Source organism: Capra hircus, chromosome 29 (genome assembly GCF_001704415.2).
Source record: "Capra hircus breed San Clemente chromosome 29, ASM170441v1, whole genome shotgun sequence".
Taxonomy (NCBI): domain Eukaryota; kingdom Metazoa; phylum Chordata; class Mammalia; order Artiodactyla; family Bovidae; genus Capra; species Capra hircus.
This window is the reverse complement of record NC_030836.1, coordinates 467,021-488,106: the sequence shown is the minus strand read 5'-3', so window position 1 is coordinate 488,106 and position 21,086 is coordinate 467,021. Positions and strand designations below refer to the sequence as shown.

The 21,086-nt window shown below is 46.3% G+C and overlaps 1 protein-coding gene across 2 annotated transcripts in view; it reads right to left on the bottom strand.

The window, feature by feature from the left end:
- The window catches only part of VSTM5 (V-set and transmembrane domain containing 5), a 29,356-nt gene extending 16,467 nt beyond the window's left edge, over positions 1-12,889 (bottom strand). For both annotated transcript variants that reach the window (XM_018043460.1, XM_018043461.1), the window contains exon 1: positions 12,776-12,889. In XM_018043460.1, coding sequence (XP_017898949.1) covers positions 12,776-12,866 — 91 coding nt within the window. In that variant the 5' untranslated portion in view covers positions 12,867-12,889. The remainder of the gene's footprint in view (positions 1-12,775) is intronic.

Genomic DNA, 21,086 nt, shown 5'->3' with positions numbered 1-21,086 from the left:
AAGACTTGAATAGACATTTTTCCAGAGAAGATAGGCAGATGGCTAACAGGCCCATGAAAATCAGATGCTCAACACGGCTAATCAGGGAAATGCAAATCAGAACCAAAATGAGCTACCACCTCACACCTGTCAAACGGCCCTCATCAAAAACTACAAATAAATATTGGTGAGATGTGGAGCAAAGGAGACCCTTGTACAGTGTTGGTGGGAATGTCAACTGGTAGAGCCATTATCTAAAACAGGATGGTGGTTCCTCAAAAAACTAAAAATAGAATCACTATATGAACCAGCAATCCTACTCCTGGGTGTGCATCCAAAAAAACAATCACACTAATTTGAAAAGATATGTGTACCCCAATGTTCACTGAAGCATTCTTTGCAATAGTCAAGATATGGAAGCAACCTAAGTGTCCATCAACAGATGAATGGATAAAGAAGATGTAGTATAAATGCACAGTTTATATTGAAAAATATTTAGCCCTGAAAAAGAATGAAAATTTGCCATTTGGGACAACATGGATGAACTTGGAAAGTATTATGCTTAGTGAAATAAGTGAGACAAAGAAAGACAAATACTGTATGTTATCACTTATATATGGACTCTAAAACATTACACCAACTAGCAAATATAACAAAACAGAAATAGACTCACAGATACAGAGAATAAACTAGAGGTTATTGTGGGAAGAAGAAAGTGGGGAGAGGCAAGATGGGGTAGGGGAGTATGAGATACAACTACTATTATGAAATAAATAAGCTACAAGAATATATTATATGGCACAGGGAATACATCCAATATTTTAAACTATAATTGGAATATAATCTCTAAAAGTTTTGAATCATAATACCTAAAACTAATCAGGTATACCTCAATTTAAAAGATAGTCTGTGATCAGAATGTTTTAGAGCAGAATCTTATTAAACCAGCAGTACATTTATTCATTAAAAAAAAAGAAAGAAAGAAAAAGATGAGGCATGATATGTGTCCAAGTTCCTGCCGAGTAGAAGGTCAGAGCTGGGACTGGAGCCCAGCCCTCCCTTCACCACTCCACAGCTCTCTCATTTCCCAACATAGCACATCACTCAGTGCTGGTACAGACTTGGGAGGCAGATGTGACAAGAAGCAGGAGTCTAGGCCTGGGCTTTCTGAGACAGGAGCTGCACATCACAGTACCTACTGAGCATTTGAAATTAGCCAGTCTGAAATGAGATGTGCTCTAAATGTTAAATGCACACCAGATTTGGGAGACTTTGAAGATTCTGTTTAATGTATTAAGATATGTTAAACAGAATGTAAAATAGATCATTAATAATTTTTGTATTGATTATACATTGAAATAATATTTTAGACATATTAGGTAAAACAAAATACATTGTTAAAATTAATTGTGCCTGTTTCTTTTTTAAGGTAACCACTGGAAAATTTAGAATGACATACGTGGCTTGTGTGTGTGTGGCTCACATTATACTTTTTTTGGATACCACTGGTTTAGACCATCACTCCTCCACCCTCTCCAGAAAATTCCTATACCTTTGAGTTTGGTCCACCCTCATCAATGTGAGCGCTTTATTCCCCTCAGACTTTCCTTTTCATTCTTCCAACAGGCAGAAATCTGCCGTGAGGTTGAGGTCTGGCATCAGCCCCCATGCCTCCAGCACCCTCATCTACAAGAACCTCCTCCCTCTCCTTGGCCAAGATTCTTCAAACTCTAGCGGCCTCTCTCTTTTCATCATCTGTGCCTGAAAACCTTCACCCTGGTTCAACTGTTCTTCACTTCCTCTCTGCCCAGACCTGAGGCCTGAGCAGTTAACATGGCGGCACAAAGTCCATAGCAGACAGTCTCCAGAGCAACGGAACACAGTGTACCCTTGAGATGGTCCTCCAGACTGTCTTACTGTACTTCTCATGTAAATTCACTCCTTCTTTCTCTGTGATTATTATGAGCAATTTTCCCCAATCTCTCCAGACCTCCAAATTCCTCCTCATTCCCAGCAGATGACCTTGTCCATCTGGAACACTGCAGAGCACCCTTTCCTGCTTGAAACGCTCAGTGGCTTCTGGGCCACTGTATTCACCCGGGTCTCTTCTCAGTTCCATCTCTGACTGCAGAGTGGAAATGCTGCCCTTCTCTCCAGATGCCCAGAAGGCACACCTGCCTGTGGGGGCAGAGGGTGAAAGAGGAGTGCAAGATGCTGGCTGGGGAAGCCCCAGAATCTGAAGACCCCAGTCTTGTTTTGGCTGCGCCATGCCCTATCTGGGCGACTGTGCAAATCTCCCTCTCTGAGTCATCCTTTCCTCATTTGTAACTAAGGATCATCACGGCGTGGCTTCAGTGCTTCAGTCTTTTAAAAAGCCCATACACATGTGAATGAGAGCGCTTGCGCACCAGGAACAATCCCAAGGGCACAGAGGAGCTCCCTTTGGTGATTTTTCATCCAGACTTAATCCAGTCTCCTCTCATTCAACAAGCATTTGGGAAGGAAGTGAAAGGGTCTAACCCTGATGGAGCACCAACCCAGAGTCACACACGCCACATGCAAGTCCACCATTCGCTACTTGGCTAACCAACTACTCTGCATCCAAACAGCACCACCCAACCTCTTCTCAGAGCCCCGCAGAGAAGGCCCTGCAAACCCACTTCCCCAGTCACAGGAGGCTGGACCAAGGTGAACCACCTGATCTAATCTAGTTATTATCAATCTGTGAATATCAGTCCATTTGGGGAAGTTTTTAAAAAGCCTACCTTGGACTAGTGAGTTCAGAATTTTTAGGGGTGAGACCAAAGCCTCTGTGCTTTTTAAAAGTCCCTATGTGATCCCAGTGTGCAGCCAAAACTGAAAACCACTGAGCGAATCCACACTAAAGGCTTAGCAGCTGAAGTGCAGACCCAATTGGGCATTAACAATGCCTAAACCAAAAGAATGAAGGGCCATTGTGTGAAAAGGAATGCTTGAGACTCCGTGACAGCCTTTCAGCAAGATTTCTGGGGGAAATGGACTCTTTCTGGCATCAGTCAAATTTGATTGTATCCAGTCCTATTTCTAGACATGCTTGGGGTTAGGAAGGAGGAACAGGTGAGCTAAGCAACTTCCTTTGCCTCCTTCACCCCCTGCAACTCTGTAAAGCAAAGGTTCTCAATGTTTGTGTGTGGGCTAAGTCTCTTGCAACTCTTTGTGACTCTATGTTCTGAAGCCTGCTAGACTCCTCTGCCCATGGGATTCTCCAGGCAAGAGTACTGGAATGGGCTGCCATTTCCTCCTTCAGGGGATCTTCCCAACTCAAGGATCAAACCTGCATCCCTTGCAGCTCCTGCTTTGGCAGGAGTATTCTTTACCACTGAGCCACCTGGGAAGTCTGAATGAAGTGTAAGGGAGGCAATACATATAAGGAGCTTATCATAGTTTCTAACATTTGGTGACCATTCAATAATATTAAAGTGAATATTATTTTCTTTACAGATAATTTCTCTTTTATTAAAGAGAATTCTTTGAAGATGCTTATTGAGGTGGTGAGCTCCCGATCCTCAGGGGTATGTAAGCAGAAGCTGGCGTTGTACCAGGGACTGAGGCAGTTAAGCTGAGGCTGGGAGCTGGAGTGTTGAGTGAAGGAGGCTCATTCTTTCAGCTCAAATTGCATAACAGGTTTAGAACTTGAATCAGCATTTGTAATTCTGTGATTCACTTGCAGAAGTGTGGCAAGAATTGGGTGACCTGAATTTCCTCCCTGTGGAATTCCTTCTGGAATCTTTTTAACTTAAGCAAGAGCCATCCTTGCTGGAAAGCTGAACACTTTTCGGGACAGCCACAGGCTACAGTCACATCACTGCTGTGTTTCTACTTGGAGGTTAAGAAAGCCAGGTATGGCGGAGGTGGCTAAGGGCAGGAGGCCTGCCCCTGCCCAGTCTTAGAGAGTGAGGTGCCCCTGGGTTTACCCTCTGCAGAGCTGGGCTACAGGACTTACAGTGGGTCTGGGAAACTGGGAGGGAGGCGCCTCCTCAGACACTTCTGTGGAAACGTGTGTGCAACAGGAGCATGAAGGTAGAGATGAGGCTCTGACCTCCAACAGTTCTTCTGGGAGGACTTCCCAGGATGCCTGAAGGTACTTGGGAGACTGGTGCAGAGTGAGCAAAAGACAGTTCACACGCATGAGTGACTGGGTACTGCAGTGAGAGTACACAGCTTCTCCTTCAGTGAGACTGAGGGCCAGCCCCTCTCCAGCCCACAGGTCCTTAAACATCACTTCTTCCAGGGAGCCTTATGCAGTCTCAGCACCAGGGGCTCCAGCTCCAGGTTCCCAGAGCTCCGTGTTCCTCTCTTAACCCGGTCCGTTGTAATTTCTCTTTTTTTGGCCGCGTCACACGGCCATCTTTCCCCGTTCAGGGATCGATCCCGCCCCCTGCAGTGGAAGTGCAGTCTCAGTCACTGGGCCACCAGGGAAATCCCCCGCTGTAATTCCTCTTGATTAATGGTCCATCCTCCTAGATCAACTGTCAGCTACGAACCCAGGGGGCTAGTCTACCTTCTTTTCTATGGGATCCCCAAGGCCTGGTACAGTACCTGGCACTGTAGGCTTCCCATAAACACATGATGAAAGAATGAAGGTCTTTAGGCAAGTCCCTCAATCTCTCTGAGCCTTAGTTTCCTCATCTATAAAATGGGGACTCATAGTCCCCATTGGCAGGATTACTATGAAGAGGGCTTCCCAGGTGGCATTAGTGGTAAAGAACCTGCCTGCCAATGCAGAAGACATAAGACACAGGTTCAATCCCTGGGTTGGGAAGATCCCCTGGAGGAGGGCACCGCAACCCACTCCAGTATTCTTGCCTGGAGAATCCCCATGGACAGAGGAGACTCTTGGGCTATACAGTCAATGGGGTCGCAAAGAGTAGGACATGACTGAAGTGACTTGGCATGCATGCAAGCATGCATGGAAGGCAGCAGTTAATGTGCTTGGCACAAAGCATGTGATTGACAAACAGTCACAGGTATTGTCTCATTGTCAAAAAACAGTTGTAAACCCTTGGGAGGTACTGGCTTTTCTTCTCTTCGTTGGCTAGAGGCTATTGTTAGCAATCTCTCTAAACCCACCTGGCTGTGTCTCCTTTGAAAGACCCAAGAAACCTGGCCTCACCCTCCTTTTCCTGCCCCATCGCCCAAGACTAGTCACCTCTCCCTACTTGCTGTTGCACAGACTGTGGCCCACTCCCCGCTGCGGCCTCTCCTCTGTAACTCGGCTCACATCACCCTCCCCGTTCTCAGGTTTCTGCTCACTGGAAGGGTCCATCTTGAATGTCCCCTCCTCTGCCAGGCCCAAACAGCCTGCACAGTGCAGCTCCCAGCGGGCTTTCCATTCAGGCTCAGAGAGGGAGCGCCCATCCCCCCACCGGAAGGAGCAGGCGAGCACACAGTCCGGTCCGGATTGCCGGCACCCGGCAGGGTACGACGTGATGGACGGTTCACGCAGACTGAGGTGCTCGAGCTGAGCTGACAGCCTTCCTGCACCCAGAGAATGTGGAGGGCTTGCTTGATGGTGAGAGGAGAGAGAGGGTCTGGTGCCCCGTTTCTGGGCACTGGCTTTCAAAAGGAATGTGCCCCAGCCCCACAGTGAGCCTGGGCTGGGAACCCTGCCACAGGGCCGACAGCACGCCGCGGGGAGCCCCACGGGGTCCCCAGCAGGGTCCGCTGTGGAGGACTCACATCTCCCTCCCGACCCCCGGCGCTGCTGTAAGTCTATCAGAGGAACTACTCTTGGCACCTAAGATCCAAGACTTTCCCAATTCCATTTCTCTAGACAGTTTATCAGATTGAATATGAAGAAACTGACCAAGGCTGAAAAACCTCATTTAACTAAGGCACTGCCACCGGCTACTGGCTTTAAGGGCGAGAAGACGGTGTTGCCGTGTCTGTGCTCATTATTCCTGTTGCTCAGAACGTATTCCTCCCTGCTCACCTGGCTTCCTCCTACTGTGACTTCGAGGCTGCTGCTTCAAGAAGCCTCCTTCCAGCTCTCAGCTGAATGCATCTCTCATACTCCCCGAGCATCTGACCACTGAACGTCCAGGTGGGACCCAACCCTCCCCGCCCGGTCATGTGATCCCAGCTGCAGGGACCGTGCCGGGTGTCCCTGGCCCCTGGCACAGTGCCCCTTCCTCACTAGGTGCTCAGGAACCATTTACTAAACCAAACCAAACTTCAAAGAGAAACATTCTTGTCTCCTGACCTAAGCCTGGTGGCAGAATGTCCGTGGGGCTGTCAGGATTAAACTACCAGTAAGGGAGAAGCGAGACTCTCCTGCACACAGTGGTAGATGTTCTGAGAATGGAAGATGGGAGAGAGGCACACACTTCCTGCCAGGCTGTTTCCTTGAGACAAGAAGGAGCGGGGTAGGCGTCTGTAGGTCTTACCAGCCTTCTAAGAGGTTCTTAGATGCAGCCCCGATTGAGAACCACGAACCCAGCCCACCCTCCTGGCCCCGTGCGCTCAGAGAAGGAAGGTGACCTAATACACAGGGCTTGCCGCCAGCACTGGGACCAGACCTCAGGCCCTGCCCTTCCCAGCAGGGGACTTATGGGATGCCCCAGAGCCGTGGGGTTCCTCTGGGGGTACAGATGGTATCAGCCTGAGCTGCCCCCAGGGATGTGCCTCTGTAGGGGCAGGCCATTGAGCTTCCTGGACCACGGTGAGCAGCAGGAATATTCTGTGCTTGCTTGACGGTCTGGCGTGTCCCTTTAGGGCTGACTGGTGCCTTCCCAGCCTGGCAAACCAGTTATAGAAGAAAATCACTGCCCAACATTGTACTTGCCAATTGTGCCTCTCTCCTATTCCCATTTCTGCCGGATAGATAAATACTTTCTTAACCCAAGCCTGTGTCCTAGGAAAAACCCAGGTGCAGGCAGACAAGGGTCCTGAGAGCACAGGCTAAGGGGGTGCAGGGTCAGCGGGTCTCAGATGGGGGACCAGTTAAATCCCCAGTAAGTGCTTGCTGAGGCAACACCCTTACTGCTTCTGTCACTTAGCAGGCCCTGACTGTGTCAGGCGCCATGAGGATCTGTCCTCCTAGCTGCTGAGCACCTGCTGTATGCCTGGAGCTCTCTTCTCCACCCCGTCCTGCTGTATGCACCTGCTCATCCTACAAGACCCAACATCAGCTTCTCCATCCCACCCTCCACGGAGGAGGATGCTTCCTGCCGATTGTGACCGACAGAAGCAACACGCGTTCTCTAGGCTAGGGAAGAACTCAAATTCAGTCCAGGCCACAGAGATTATAGCAAAGCTACTGATTTATAATATGCACCGTGAGTTAAGATACATCAGAGTACTAAAAGGAAAGAAAGCCGGAGAGCAGATGGAAGAAATAAGTGGCCTGAAGCCCCAGGGACGATGGAGAGAGGAAGGTCTCCTGACTGCAGCCCTTTCCCAGCCCAGCACAGTGTAGCCTCAGGACCCTCTTGGAAACTAGGGATGAAGCCATTCGGGTGACTTTCTGGTGATGCTACCCCTCCCTCAATAACTTCAGTGTAAGCCCCAGGCATTTCTGAGCACCACCCCCAGGGGAAGCGTGAGGAGAGGGCACCCGTCAGCCTGGCTCGCCTTCCACACGATGTCACATCAGCAGCGCCACATTCACCCCGTATCAGGGCTCTGCTCTCCCCATGGGAAGGGCTGCCAGGCACAAGATGCCATGTCCCTCAGGACGGGCTAGCTAAGAAGAATGGATAGGACATACGTATAGTATTAATAGTTGAGAGGCATGAGCAAGATCTCGGCTATCAATGTGGACAGAGCTAAAAAAAAGATTGCTATAAAAAGTAAGCTGCTGAGTAACAAGCACAGTATGATTCCATTTTTTACTGCATTTTTTAAAAGCATACCCAAGCACCATTCTTGTGGGTGGGTATGTTTATTGATTCATGTCGATGTATGGCAAAACCAATACAATATTGTAAAGTAAAAAAATAATAAAAATAAATAAAAAGGGGATGTAAACAAACAAACAAACAAAGACCACTGTCTATAAATCAGAGAGAGCCCACACCTCATTCATCGGTTTCGCCTGGGTCAGTGGAGTGCACCTTACGTGCTCAGTAACAATACTCGCGTGCCAACACGGACGGCCAAGCAGGTGCCAGCGGGGCCGTATCCTGCGGTGATGGATCCTGGGGTCTCCCCAGGGATTCTCCCTAGGCTGGCTCTCCCTTCCCGCCCACCCCACGCCACCTCCAGCTAAGCCAGAACCTTGGCTCCACGCAGCTGTGGCCGCCCCGGCCTCCTCACTGGTCCCCAGGCTGAGCCCCGGCCCCGGCTGCTCCTCCGTTCTCCTGGGCTCTGGCCAGGAGCGACTCAGCAGGGCCAGCTCCTCCACCCCAGCTCCACCCTGGGAAAGCGGGGATGTGAAATAGTTGTGTGTATGTTCATGTGTGCATGTGTGTGAGTGGGTGTGGGTGTGTGCTAGGGGAGCAGGCTGCTTTTTAGAAGCTGGGGTTGAAATGCAGGCAGCAAGCTGGCTTGGCTCAGGCCACCAACTAAATTGTTCTACATAACAACAGGTCCTACTATATAGGTTTATATCCTAGGGTAAACCACAATGGAGAAGAATATTAAAAAAAGAATGTATATATATGTATAACTGATTATCACTTTGCTGTATGGCAGAAATTAACACAACATTGTAAATCAACTGTACTTCAATTAAAAACAACCAACCAACAACGAAAAAACCCAAGGAGTTCCTACTCGAGTCTTGGATCATCTGCGTCCAGATGAGCAGGGCATTGATCCTCAGAGGCCTGATGGCTAACTTCCGGTGCTGAGAGCTGAGACCGGAGATGAATAAGGTCCTAGAAAAGCACTCCACCTGGCCAGGTGCAGGAGACCTGCCAGCTTTCAGGGCTTTTAAGGCCCTGTCTTAGTCAGCTTGAGCTGCTATAACAAAATATCGTGAACCAGGGCCCCAAACAACAGATACTTACTCCTCACAGTTGTGGAGGCTGGAAAGTCCAAGGTCAAGGTGCCAACAGACTCAGTTCATGCTGAAGGCCCTCTTCCTGGCTTGTAGACGGGCACCTTCCTGCTGAACCATCATATGCAGCGAGCGGGATCAGTGGTCTCTCTCCTTAGAGAGACACCACCCCCTCACAGAAGTCCTGCCCTCGTGACTTCAACTCTAAACTTAATTGCCCCCTCAAGGCCCCACCTCCACATATCATTACATTGGGAGTTAGGGCTTCAACATAATGGCTTTCTGGTGGGGACAGAAACATTTAGTCCATAACATTCTGTCCCTGGTCCCCCAAAATTCATGCAATGAGTTCCTGCATGAATAATAAAAAAAAAAAAGACAGTAGAGCAGAATGCCCTCTCCGAAGTAGGTGGGCCTCACCCAATCTGCTGAATGCCTGAATAAACAGTTGAGTAAGAAAGAAAAAAAAATTAATTCCATCCCAACAGTTCCAAAAGTTAACTCATTTCTCCTTCAACTCTAAAGTCTCATCTATAATAAATCAGACTGGGTAAGACTTGAGGTATGATTCTTCTTGAAAGAAAATTATTCTCCAGCTGAAAACCTGTGAAACCAGCTAAGTTATGTGCTTCCAAAATGCAGTGGAACAAGCATAGGATATACACTCTCATTCCAAAGAAGGAGCGATCAGAAGGAAGAAAGAAGTGACAGGTCCCAGGTGAGTCCAAAACCTAGCAAGGGAAATCCATTAGCCCTTAAGGCTCACTCATAATCCTCTGTGGTGCCAGGCTCTGCCTTCAGGACCCACTGACGCAGGGGTCACCTCACCCCTGCAGCTCCGCTGGACATCCCCAGACCCCCCGGGCAGCTCAGCAAAGCCTCCGCTTTGCCTGTTGAAACCAATACCCCGCCCTGCTCCCCTCACATTTGAAACCAAGGAGATAACTCTGATGCTGGCTGAATTGCCTTCATTCTTTTCTTATCCTGAAAAATAGCATACACAGCTAGACAGTGATACATCCATCAAGTCCAATGGCCTCCCCTCATTTCCCTCTGTCTTCACCCCTGCAGTTACACTGGAGTTGTTCCTTCTCGGGGGCTGATTAGGCCCATGGTTCACACCCAGGCTAATCTTATCAAACAGTGGTTGGTCACAATCTCTGTGCTCTCTTCTGAACATGCTCTTTTTTTAATAATATAGACAGGTTGACAATTTTCCACATCTTTAAGTTCCTGTTCCTTTTTGCTTAAGAATTCCTTCTTCAAGTCATTTTTCTCTTCTTGCATTTTACTCTAAGCAGACAGGAGGAACCAAGCTGATCCTTCAACACTTCGCTTAAGAATCTCCTCAGTTAATTATCTAATTTCATCATTTCCAAGCTCCACCTTCAACGGGAGCTCTGGAACATGAACACAGCTCAGCCAAGTTCTTTGCCACTTTCTAACAAAGATCACCTTTTCCTTATTGTCCAACAATTTGTTCCTCATCTCCATCCGAAACCTCACCAGAACGGCCCTCAGAGTCTGTATTTCCAGCATGTACTTCACAACTTGTCCAGCTTCTACCCATTACTCAGTTCCAAAGCTGCTTCTACATTTTGGGGGTATTTACGACATCAGCACTTTTTACTTCTGTCTTAGTCAGCTTAGGCTGCTGTGACAAAATACTGTTGACTGGGCAGCTTAAGGAGCATAGCTCTGGAGGCTGAGACAGCCAAGATCAAGGTCCTGGCAGATTTGGAGGACTCTTCTTCCCTGCAGACAGCTGCTGTCTCGCTGTGTCCTCCCGAGGCAGCAAGACAGGAGGGGCTCTCCGGTGTCTCTTCCTCCCTGTCAGGGGATCGCAACATCATGACCTCCTCTAAACCTAATGCCTCCCAAAGGCTCCACATCCAGATACCATCACTTTGTGGGTTAGGGTTTCAACACGGGAATTTTGGGGACACAAGCATTTGGTCCATAACAGTCTCATTCACAGAGAAAAGGCTTCACATGCAGGGGGTGTGTGTGTGTGTGTGTGTGTGTGTGTGTGTGTGTGTGTGTGTGTGAGAGCTTGTGGCACGTGCTTTCACGCAGGCTTCAGTGTCAGTGATGTGTATCTGGCTTTCTGGGTGGAGGCTTTGGGCAGAGGCTGCAGAAGAAGAGAGTGGAGGGAGCTGGTGAGAGGGTGGAGCCCCCCTCCCCACATCATGGGGGCTAGCCTGGAAACATAGCCCCCCTCAGGCAGGGACACAGGGCAGACGCTGGCTGGCACTGGGCAAGTGCTAGAGACCTGCCTTCCTGCAGTTTACAGCTCTGCAGAAGTCGCTCCTCAATGGAGAACTGCAAAACGGTGACCTTTCCTCCCAGTTTTGCATGTATTTCCTCTTCATCTAGGATGCCCTGTGTCCCATTGTCCCATTCCTGGGCGGCTCTTTCTACCTGTCACTGGGTAGGCACAGCTCCCTTTGGGAATCTTGGTCTAATTCCCCACCTCTGGGTTCTGAGCCTCTAGAGCTTCCAGAACTTTGGCACTCCCTCCTCTCAGGACTGGCCACTCCCAGCCAGCACTCTTGTTTGCTTGTCTGATGGCAACACTGTGAACCACAGAATCCCCAGTACCACTGCTGCCTGCTTCCTGGAAGCAGAGGGGGCTGTGAATGAGTGAGTGAATAAACGATATCCGCATTGTGGTGAACGGCTGACCCCTGAACGTCAGGGACAGCTGTACAGATGTTACGTGAGAATGTCTGGTTGGAAACACGTTGGAGGGGTGCAAAATGATAGGAAAGGTCACTGCGACGCCAGACGCACCCACTCATCTCATGGACTAACCTACTTCCTGCTCCACAGACAGCCAGAGGCACACGGTCTCTACCAGTCTTTGTGGGTTCCTGAGATTCACAGCCTTCGAAGCTGGGCTGTAGCTGGAGAGGTGTAAAGGTCAACCGTGCCACATTAACCCGGGTTTAAATACTAACTCTATGACTGCCTGGTGGCGACAGCTGTGCCTCAGTTTCCTCACTTGTGAAATAGGCATGAGAGCGGCACTTTTTGATTCCCTTTGCTGTACAGCAGAAACTAACACAACACTTAAAGCAACTACACTCCAATGAAAACTAAGGGAAAATCAGAAGAGTGGCACTTTGTACATAGAGTTGCTCTGAGGATTCAATGATAGACGTGCCGTCAAGCCCTGGGGACAGTAAGCGCAAAGGCGCTTAGTAAGCAGCGGCTCTTCTAGAGGTCCTCCCCCGCCCGCGGCCCTGCGCTGGTCATTCTGGAAACCTCGGATGACTAATCTGTAAAATGGGAGTGATCAAAAGGGGAATGACTAAATGAGAAGGTGCAGCTGCGCTCTGATCTGTGGTCTGGGTCACTGGGATCCAGCCATCTGAGCCCTGAGCCCGGGGCAGACCGGTGAGGGCCATCTCCAGCCCAAGGAGTTCAGACCCCGACCCCGGCCCCGACCCCCTTTCCTCTTTGAGAGGGTCTGCTGGGAGTTCCTCTAAGAGATGGGGGGCCTAAAGCACCAGGGATCAGCGCTGGAGACACGAGAAGGCGCGGAGGGAGAGGGGGTCCCCACAGCAGGGGCGGGGCGCGGTGCGCCGGAATCAAGGATGCCAGGGCCGCAGCCGGGTTACTCCAAGAAAAAGGAATACAGAACGCCGAGGCGGAGGGGCCACTGGCAGCCGGCTCTCCCCCGGCGGCTTCCGGCTCCGATCGCACTCGGGGCCGCTCCCCGCTCCAGGCCGCGCCCCGCCCCGCTGGCCGGTGGCCGCGACCCCTACCCAGGATGGTCCGCCCCCCGCCCGGCCCCGCCCGGCCCGCGCTTACTCTGCAGACAGCGGGCGGCGGCCACGCAGAGGGCGAGGACTCCCAGCGAGAGGCCGCGGCTCCGCGTCCTTCCGCCCGGCGGCGGCCTCATGAGCGCGCCCGCCGCGCCGGCCGCCCGGCACCGGCGTCCCGGGCGCGAAGGCGCGGCCCGCGCGCGCCCCGCCTCCTCGGCTGCGTCCTGCCGGCCCCGGGGGCAGATGCCGAGCACTGCCGGTGCTCCGGTTGAACCAGTTCCCAGGGAGCGGGCAAGGAAGAGGAGCGAGGAGGGAGGGAGGAGAGGAATGCACACACTCGGGGGTAAATCATAGCAAATCATGTAGTCTCCTTCCGTTCACACCCACTTTACTGGTGTTGATTCAGGATTCAGCTGGGCGGCAGAAGGGAGGGAAACTATTAGCTGTTGCCTGAGGACCGAGAGGGACCATCTAATGGCTCCATTGAAACGAGAAGGCTTTCAGAAAAGTGAAATGACAGTCTGGAATGAAAGGGATGAGAAGAGGATGAGGGAGCCTCAGGCTACTCTGGGTTGAGCCGTTGGGCAGTGGTGATAGTTGTCCACCAGGTACCATCCATGCATCTCAACACCATCCATCCATCCACCCATCATCCATCCATCCACCCATCCTCAGTCCATCCACCCATCTATCCATCTCCCATCCACTATTTATCCAGCCACCATCCATACCTCCATTCATCCATGCATCCGAGACGTGTTCAGAGAGCCTATTTATTTGCACAGGGCTTAACACATGGTAAATACTCATAAAACACTGATGGAATGAAGCTGGGCACTGTGCTAAAGGCTGGGAATACAACCATGAACAAGATAGAAGTCCTTAGAAATCCTAGCAAGAGGTAGGGGCTAGAAAAACAAACCATTGCTGTACAGAGCATGTGTATCTTTGATGAGGGAGGCCCAGGAGGTTACACAGACTCAGATTCTAATGTGCAGGCAGAGTGGAAAACCACTGCTTTAGGTTAGTTAGAAGCTTCTTGTGCCATATTTAAAGACACTCTGATCTGAATCTATCAGATCCTTTATTAGAGTAGGATTTCATAGAGGGGAGGAGCATGATAGCATGAGTTCATTTAAGCCATGATTATATCTGCTGATAGACTCTACACATGGACATCACCAAATGGTCAACAGCGAAATCAGATTGATTATATTCTTTGCAGCCAAAGATGGAGAAGCTCTATACAGTCAACAAAAACAAGACCAGGAGCTGACTGTGGCTCAGATCATGAACTCCTTATTACCAAATTCAGACTGAAATTGAAGAAAGTAGGGAAACCCACTAGACCATTCAGGTATGACCTAAATCAAATTCCTTATGATTATACAGTGGAAGTGAGAAATAGATTTAAGGGCCTAGATCTGATAGATAGAGTGCCTGATGAACTATGGAATGAGGTTCGTGACACTGTACAGGAGACAGGGATCAAGACCATCCCCGTGGAAAAGAAATGGAAACCAGCAAAATGGCTGTCTGGGGAGGCCTTACAAATAGCTGTGAAAAGAAGAGAGGTGAAAAGCAAAGGAGAAAAGGAAAGATATAAGCATCTGAATGCAGAGTTCCAAAGAACATCAAGAAGAGATAAGAAAAGCCTTCTTCAGTGATCAATGCAAAGAAATAGAGGAAAAGAACAGAATGGGAAAGACTAGAGATCTCTTCAAGAAAATTAGAGATACCAAGGGAACATTTCATGCAAAGATGGGCTCGATCAAGGACAGAAATGGTATGGACCTAACAGAAGCAGAAGATATTAAGAAGAGGTGGCAAGAACACACAGAAGAACTGTACAAAAAAGATCTTCACGACCTGGATAATCACGATGGTGTGATCACACATCTAGAGCCAGACATCCTGGAATGTGAAGTCAAGTGGGCCTTAGGAAGCATCACTATGAACAAAGCTAGTGGAGGGGATGGAATTCCAGTTGAGCTATTTCAAATCCTGAAAGATAATGCTGTGAAAGTGCTATACTCAATATGCCAGCAAATTTGGAAAACACAGCAGTAGCCACAGGACTGGAAAAGTTTTCATTCCAATCCCAAAGAAAGGCAGTGCCAAAGAATGCTCAAACTACTGCACAATTGCACTCATCTCACAGGCTAGTAAAGTAATGCTCAAAATTCTCCAAGTCAGGCTTCAGCAATACGTGAACCGTGAACTCCCTGATGTTCAAGCTGGTTTTAGAAAAGGCAGAGGAACCAGAGGTCAAGTTGCCAACATCTGCTGGATCATGGAAAAAGCAAGATAATTCCAGAAAAACATCTATTTCTGCTTTATTGACTATGCCAATGCCTTTGACTGTGTGGATCACAATAAACCGTGGAAAATTCAGAGATAGATGGGAATACCAGACCACCTGACCTGCCTCTTGAGAAATCTGTATGCAGGTCAGGAAGCAACAATTAGAACTGGACATGGAACAACAGATTGTTTCCAAATAGGAAAAGGAGTATGTCAAGGCTGTATATTGTCACCCTGCTTATTTAACTTATATGCAGAGTATTGGAGAAGGATATGGCAACCCACTCCAGTATTCTTGCCTGGAGAATCCCATGGACGGAGGAGCCTGGTGGGCTACAGTCCATGGGGTCGCAAAGAGTCGGGCACGACTGAGCAACTTCACTTATGCAGAGTACATCATGAGAAACGCTGGACTGGAAGAAGCACAAGCTGGAATCAAGATTGCCAGGACAAATATCAATAACCTCAGATATGCAGATGACACCACCCTTATGGCAGAAAGTGAAGAAGAACTCAAAAGCCTCTTGATGAAAGTGAAAGAGGAGAGTGAAAAAGTTGGCTTAAAGCTCAACATTCAGAAAACGAAGATCATGGCATCTGGTCCCATCACTTCATGGGAAATAGATGGGGAAACAGTGGAAACAGTGTCAGACTTTATTTTGGGGGGCTCCAAAATCACAGCAGATGGTGACTGCAGCCATGAAATTTAAAGACACTTACTCCTTGGAAGAAAAGTTATGACCAACCTAGATAGCATATTCAAAAGCAGAGACATTACTTTGCCAACTAAGGTTCGTCTAGTCAAGGCTATGGTTTTTCCAGTAGTCATGTATGAATGTGAGAGTTGGACTGTGAAGAAAGCTGAGCGCCAAAGAATTGATGCTTTTGAACTGTGGTGTTGGAGAAGACTCTTGAGAGTCCCTTGGACTGCAAGGAGATCCAGCCAGTCGATTCTGAAGGAGATCAGCCCTGGGATTTCTTTGGAAGAAATGACGCTAAAGCTGAAACTCCAGTACTTTGGCCACCTCATGTGAAGAGTTGACTCATTGGAATAGACTTTGATGCTGGGAGGGATTGGGGGCAGGAGGAGAAGGGGACAACAGAGGATGAGATGGCTGGATGGCATCACTGACTCGATGGACACGGAGGCCTGGTGTGCTGCGATTTATGGGGTCGCAAAGAGTTGGACACGACTGAGTGACTGAAATGAACTGATCTGCTGTTTCACTTTTTCATTCTCTCTCTCCATCCCTCCTTCCTTCCCTTCCTTTCTTTTTACAATTATTAGTTTGGTGCCTAAAAGGTCCCAGGTATGGCAATAAATCTGGTTGAGGCAGAGAGGAAGAATAGGGAAGAAAACTAGAAAAGCATGTTGGGACTAAGATTTGAGAGGTCTATGTACTGATACTGGAGGATTTTTTGGTGGCTCACTGATAAAGAGTCTGCCTGCAATGCAAGAGATGCAGGAGATGTGGGTTTGACCCCTGGGTCAGGAAGATACCCTGGAGGAGGGCAAGGCAACGCACTCCAGTATTCTTGCCTGGAGAATCCTATGAACAGAGAAGCCTAGTGGGCTACAGTTGGTAGCCAAACAGTCAGACATGGCTGAAGAGACTCGGCACACACACATACTAATACTGAGGATGCTTGTTTTTTTCTATAAGGATATAATTCAAGATACATAGTGAGTATGAAATGTAGTCTTCTCCTTTGCAATCTTTGACATATACTTTCTCCCTCAGGTATTTGGTAATTCTTCTCACCAATCAACCACTTAGTTTAAAAAGAAAACCCACCAGAGTTTATTTCCTCAAAACCTTAATAGCCATTCTTCACTTCCAATGGAAGCAAATGATGTGTGTTTATAGTGACCTAGCTTTATGACAGCCATATATCCTCAAACAATTCTCATGTTCAGAGACAGTTCTGATTTTTATTTTATTTCTTTTAAATTAATTACTTTGTTTATTTTACTTTAGAATATTGTATTGGTTTTGCCATACATTGACTTGAATCCATCATGGGTGTACACGTGCTCGCCATCCTGAACCCCCCTCCCACTTCCCTCCCCATCACATCCCTCTGGGTCATCCCAGTGCACCAGCCCCGAGCACACTGTATCATGCATCAAACCTGGACTGGCGATTCATTTCACATATGATATTTTACATGATTCAATGCCATTCTCCCATATCATCCCACCCTCGCCCTCTCCCACAGAGTCCAAAAGACTCCAATACATCTGTGTCTCTTTTGCTGTCTCGCATACAGGGTTATTGTTACCTCCTTTCTAAATTCCATATATATGTGTTGGTATACTGTATTGGTGTTTTTCTTTCTGGCTTACTTCACTCTGTATAATAGACTCCAGTTTCATCCACCTCATTAGAACTGATTCAAATGTATTCTTTTAAATGGCTGAGTAATATCCCATTGTGTATATGTACCACAGCTTTCTTATCCATTCATCTGCTGATGGACATCTAGGTTGCTTCCACATCCTGGCTATTATAAACAGTACTGTGATGAACATTGGGGTACACATGTCTCTTTTGATTCTGGTTTCCTCGGTGTGTATGCCCAGCAGTGGGATTGCTGGGTCATATGGCAGTTCTATTTCCAGTATTTTAAGGAATCTCCACACTGTTCTCCATAGTGGCTGTACTAGTTTGCATCCCCACAAACAATGTAAGAGGGTTCTCTTTTCTCCATACCCTCTCCAGGATTTATTGCTTGTAGACTTTTGGATGGCAGACATTCTGACTGGTGTGAAATGGTACCTCACTGTGGTTTTGATTTGCATTTCTCTGATAATGAGTGATGTTGAGCATCTTTTCATGTGTTTGTTAGCCATCTGTACGTCTTCTTTGGGGAAATATCTGTATAGTTCTTTGGCCCACTTTTTGATTGGGTCATTTATTTTTCTGGAATTGAGCTGCAGGAGTTGCTTGTATATTTTTGAGATTAATTCTTTGTCCATTGCTTCATTTGCTATTATTTTCTCCCATTCTGAAGGCTGTCTTTTCACCTTGCTTAGAGTTTCCTTTGTTGTGCAGGAGATTTTAATTTTAATTAGGTTCCATTTGTTTATTTTTGCTTTTATTTCCAATATTCTGAGAGGTGGGTCATAGAGGATCCTGCTGTGGTTTATGTCGGAGAGTGTTTTGCCTATGTTCTCCTCTAGGAGTTTAATAGTTTTTGGTCTTACATTTAGATCTTTAATCCATTTTGAGTTTATTTTTGTGTATGGTGTTAGAAGGTGTTCTAGTTTCATTCTTTTACAAGTGGTTAACCAGTTTTCCCAGCACCACTTGTTAAAGAGATTGTCTTTTCTCTATTGTATATTCTTGCCTCTTTTGTCAAAGATAAGGTGTCCATAAGTGCATGGATTTATCTATGGGCTTTCTGTTTTGTTCCATTGATCTATATGTCTGTCTTTGTGTCAGTACCATATTGTCTTGATGACTGTGGCTTTGTAGTAGAGCCTGAAGTCAGGCAGCTTGATTCCTCCAGTTCCATTCTTCTTTCTCAAGATTGCTTTGGCTATTCGAGGTTTTCTGTATTTCCATACAAATTGTGAAATTATTCTATTTCTCTGAAAAATACCGTTGGTAGCTTGATAGGAATTGCATTGAATCTATAGATTGCTTTGGGTAGTGTACTCGTTTTTACTCTATTGATTCTTTTGATCCACAAACAAGGTATACTTCTCCATCTATTAGTGTCCTCTTTGATTTCTTTCACCAGTGTTTTATAGTTTTCTATATAGGTCTTTGGTTTCTTTAGGTAGATATATTCTTAAGTATTTTATTCTTTTTGTTACAATGGTGAATGGAATTGTTTCCTTAATTTCTCTTTCTGTTTTCTTATTGTTACTGTATAGGAATGCAAGGGATTTCTGTGTGTTGATTTTATATCCTGCAACTTTACTATATTCATTGATTAGCTCTAGTAATTTTCTGGTGGAGTCTTTAGGGTTTTCTATGTAGAGGATCATGTCACCTGCAAACAGTGAGAGTTTTACTTCTTCTTTTCCAATCTGGATTCCTTTTGTTTCTCTTTCTGTTCTGATTACTGTGGCCAAAACTTCCAAAACTATGTTGAATAGTAGTGGTGAAAGTGGGCACCCTTGTCTTGTTCCTGACTTTAGGGAAAATGCTTTCAATTTGTCACGATTGAGGATAATGTTTGCTGAGGGTTTGTCACATATAGCTTTTATTATGTTGAGGTATATTCCTTCTATTCCTGCTTTCTGGAGAGTTTTTTTTTTAGTCATAAATGGATGTTGAATTTTGTCAAAGGCTTTCTCTGCATCTACTGAGGTAATCATATGGCTTTTATTTTTCAATTTGTTAATGTGGTGTATTACATTGATTGATTTGCAGATATTGAAGAATCCTTGCATCCCTAGGATAAAGCCCACTTGGTCATGATGTATGATCTTTTTAATGCATTGTTGGATTCTGTTTCCTCTCATTTTGTTAAGGATTTTTGCATTTATGTTCATCAGTGATATTGGCCAGTAGTTTTGTTTTGTTTTGTTTTGTTTTGTGGCATCTGTGTCAGGTTTTGGTACTAGGGTGATGTTGGCCTCATAGAATGAGTTTGGAAGTTTACCTTCCTCTTCAATTTTCTGGAAGAGTTTGAGTTGAATAGGTGTTAGTTCTTCTCTAAATTTTGGTAGAATTTAGCTGTGAAGCCATCTGGTCCTGGGCTTTTGTTTGTTGGATTAGTTCTGATTACAGTTTCAATTTCCATGCTTGTGATAGATTTGTTAAGATTTTCTATTTCTTCCAGGTTCAATTTTGGAAAGTTGTACTTTTCTAAGAATTTGTCCATTTCTTCCAAGTTGTCCATTTTATTTGCATGTAGTTGCTGATAATAGTCTCTTACAATCCTTTGTATTTGTGTGTTGTCTGTTGTGGTCTCTCCATTTTCATTTCTAATTTTGTTGATTTGATTTTTCTCCCTTTGTTTTTGATGAATCTGGCTAATGGTTTGTCAATTTTATTTATCTTCTCTAAGAACCAGCTTTTCGTTGTGTTGATTTTTGCTATGGTCTCTTTTGTTTCTTTTGCATTTATTTCTGCCCGAATTTTGAAGATTTCTTTCCTTCTACTAACCCTAGGTTTCATAATTTCTTCCTTTTCAAGTTGCTGTAGGAGTAGATTTAGGTTATTTATTTTACTTTTTTCTTGTTTCTAGAGGTAAGCCTGTATTATTATGAACCTTCCTGTTAGTGCTGGTTTTACAGTGTCCCATAGGTTTTGGGTTGTTGTGTTTTCATTTTCATTCATTTCTATGCATATTTTGATTTCTTCTGTGATTTGTTGTTTATTCAGCAGCGTTTTGTTCAGCCTCCATATGTTGGGATTTTCAATAGTTTTTCTCCTGTAATTGACATCTAATCTTACTGCATTGTGGTCAGAAAAGATGCTTGAAATGATTTCAATTTTTTTGAATTTACCAAGGCTAGATTTATGGCCCAGGATGTGATCTATCCTGGAGAAGGTTCCGTGAGCACTTGAGAAAAAGGTGAAATTCATTGTTTTGGGGTGAAATGTCCTCTAGATATCAATTAGGTCTAACTGGTCTATTGTATCATTTAAAGTTTGTGTTTCCCTGTTAATTTTCTGTTTACTTGATCTATCCATAGGTGTGAGTAGGGTATTAAAGTCTCCCACTATTATTGTGTTATTGTTCATTTCACCTTTCATATTTGTTAGCATTTGTCTTACATATTGCGGTGCTCCTATATTGGGTCCAGATATATTTATGATTGTTATCTTCTTGGATTGATCCTTTGATCATTACGTAGTGTCCATCTTTGGCTCTTTTCACAGCCTTTGTTTTAAAGTCTATTTTGTCTGATATGAGTATTGCTACTTCTGGTTTCTTTTGGTCTCTATTTGCATGGAATATCTTTTTCCAGTCCTCAGTTTCAGTCTGTATATGTCTGTTGGAGATTATGAGTGAAATGATATAAAACAAGACACACACACACAAGAGACAGATGATACACACACTCCGGATGGAGGAATAGAACAGCGCAA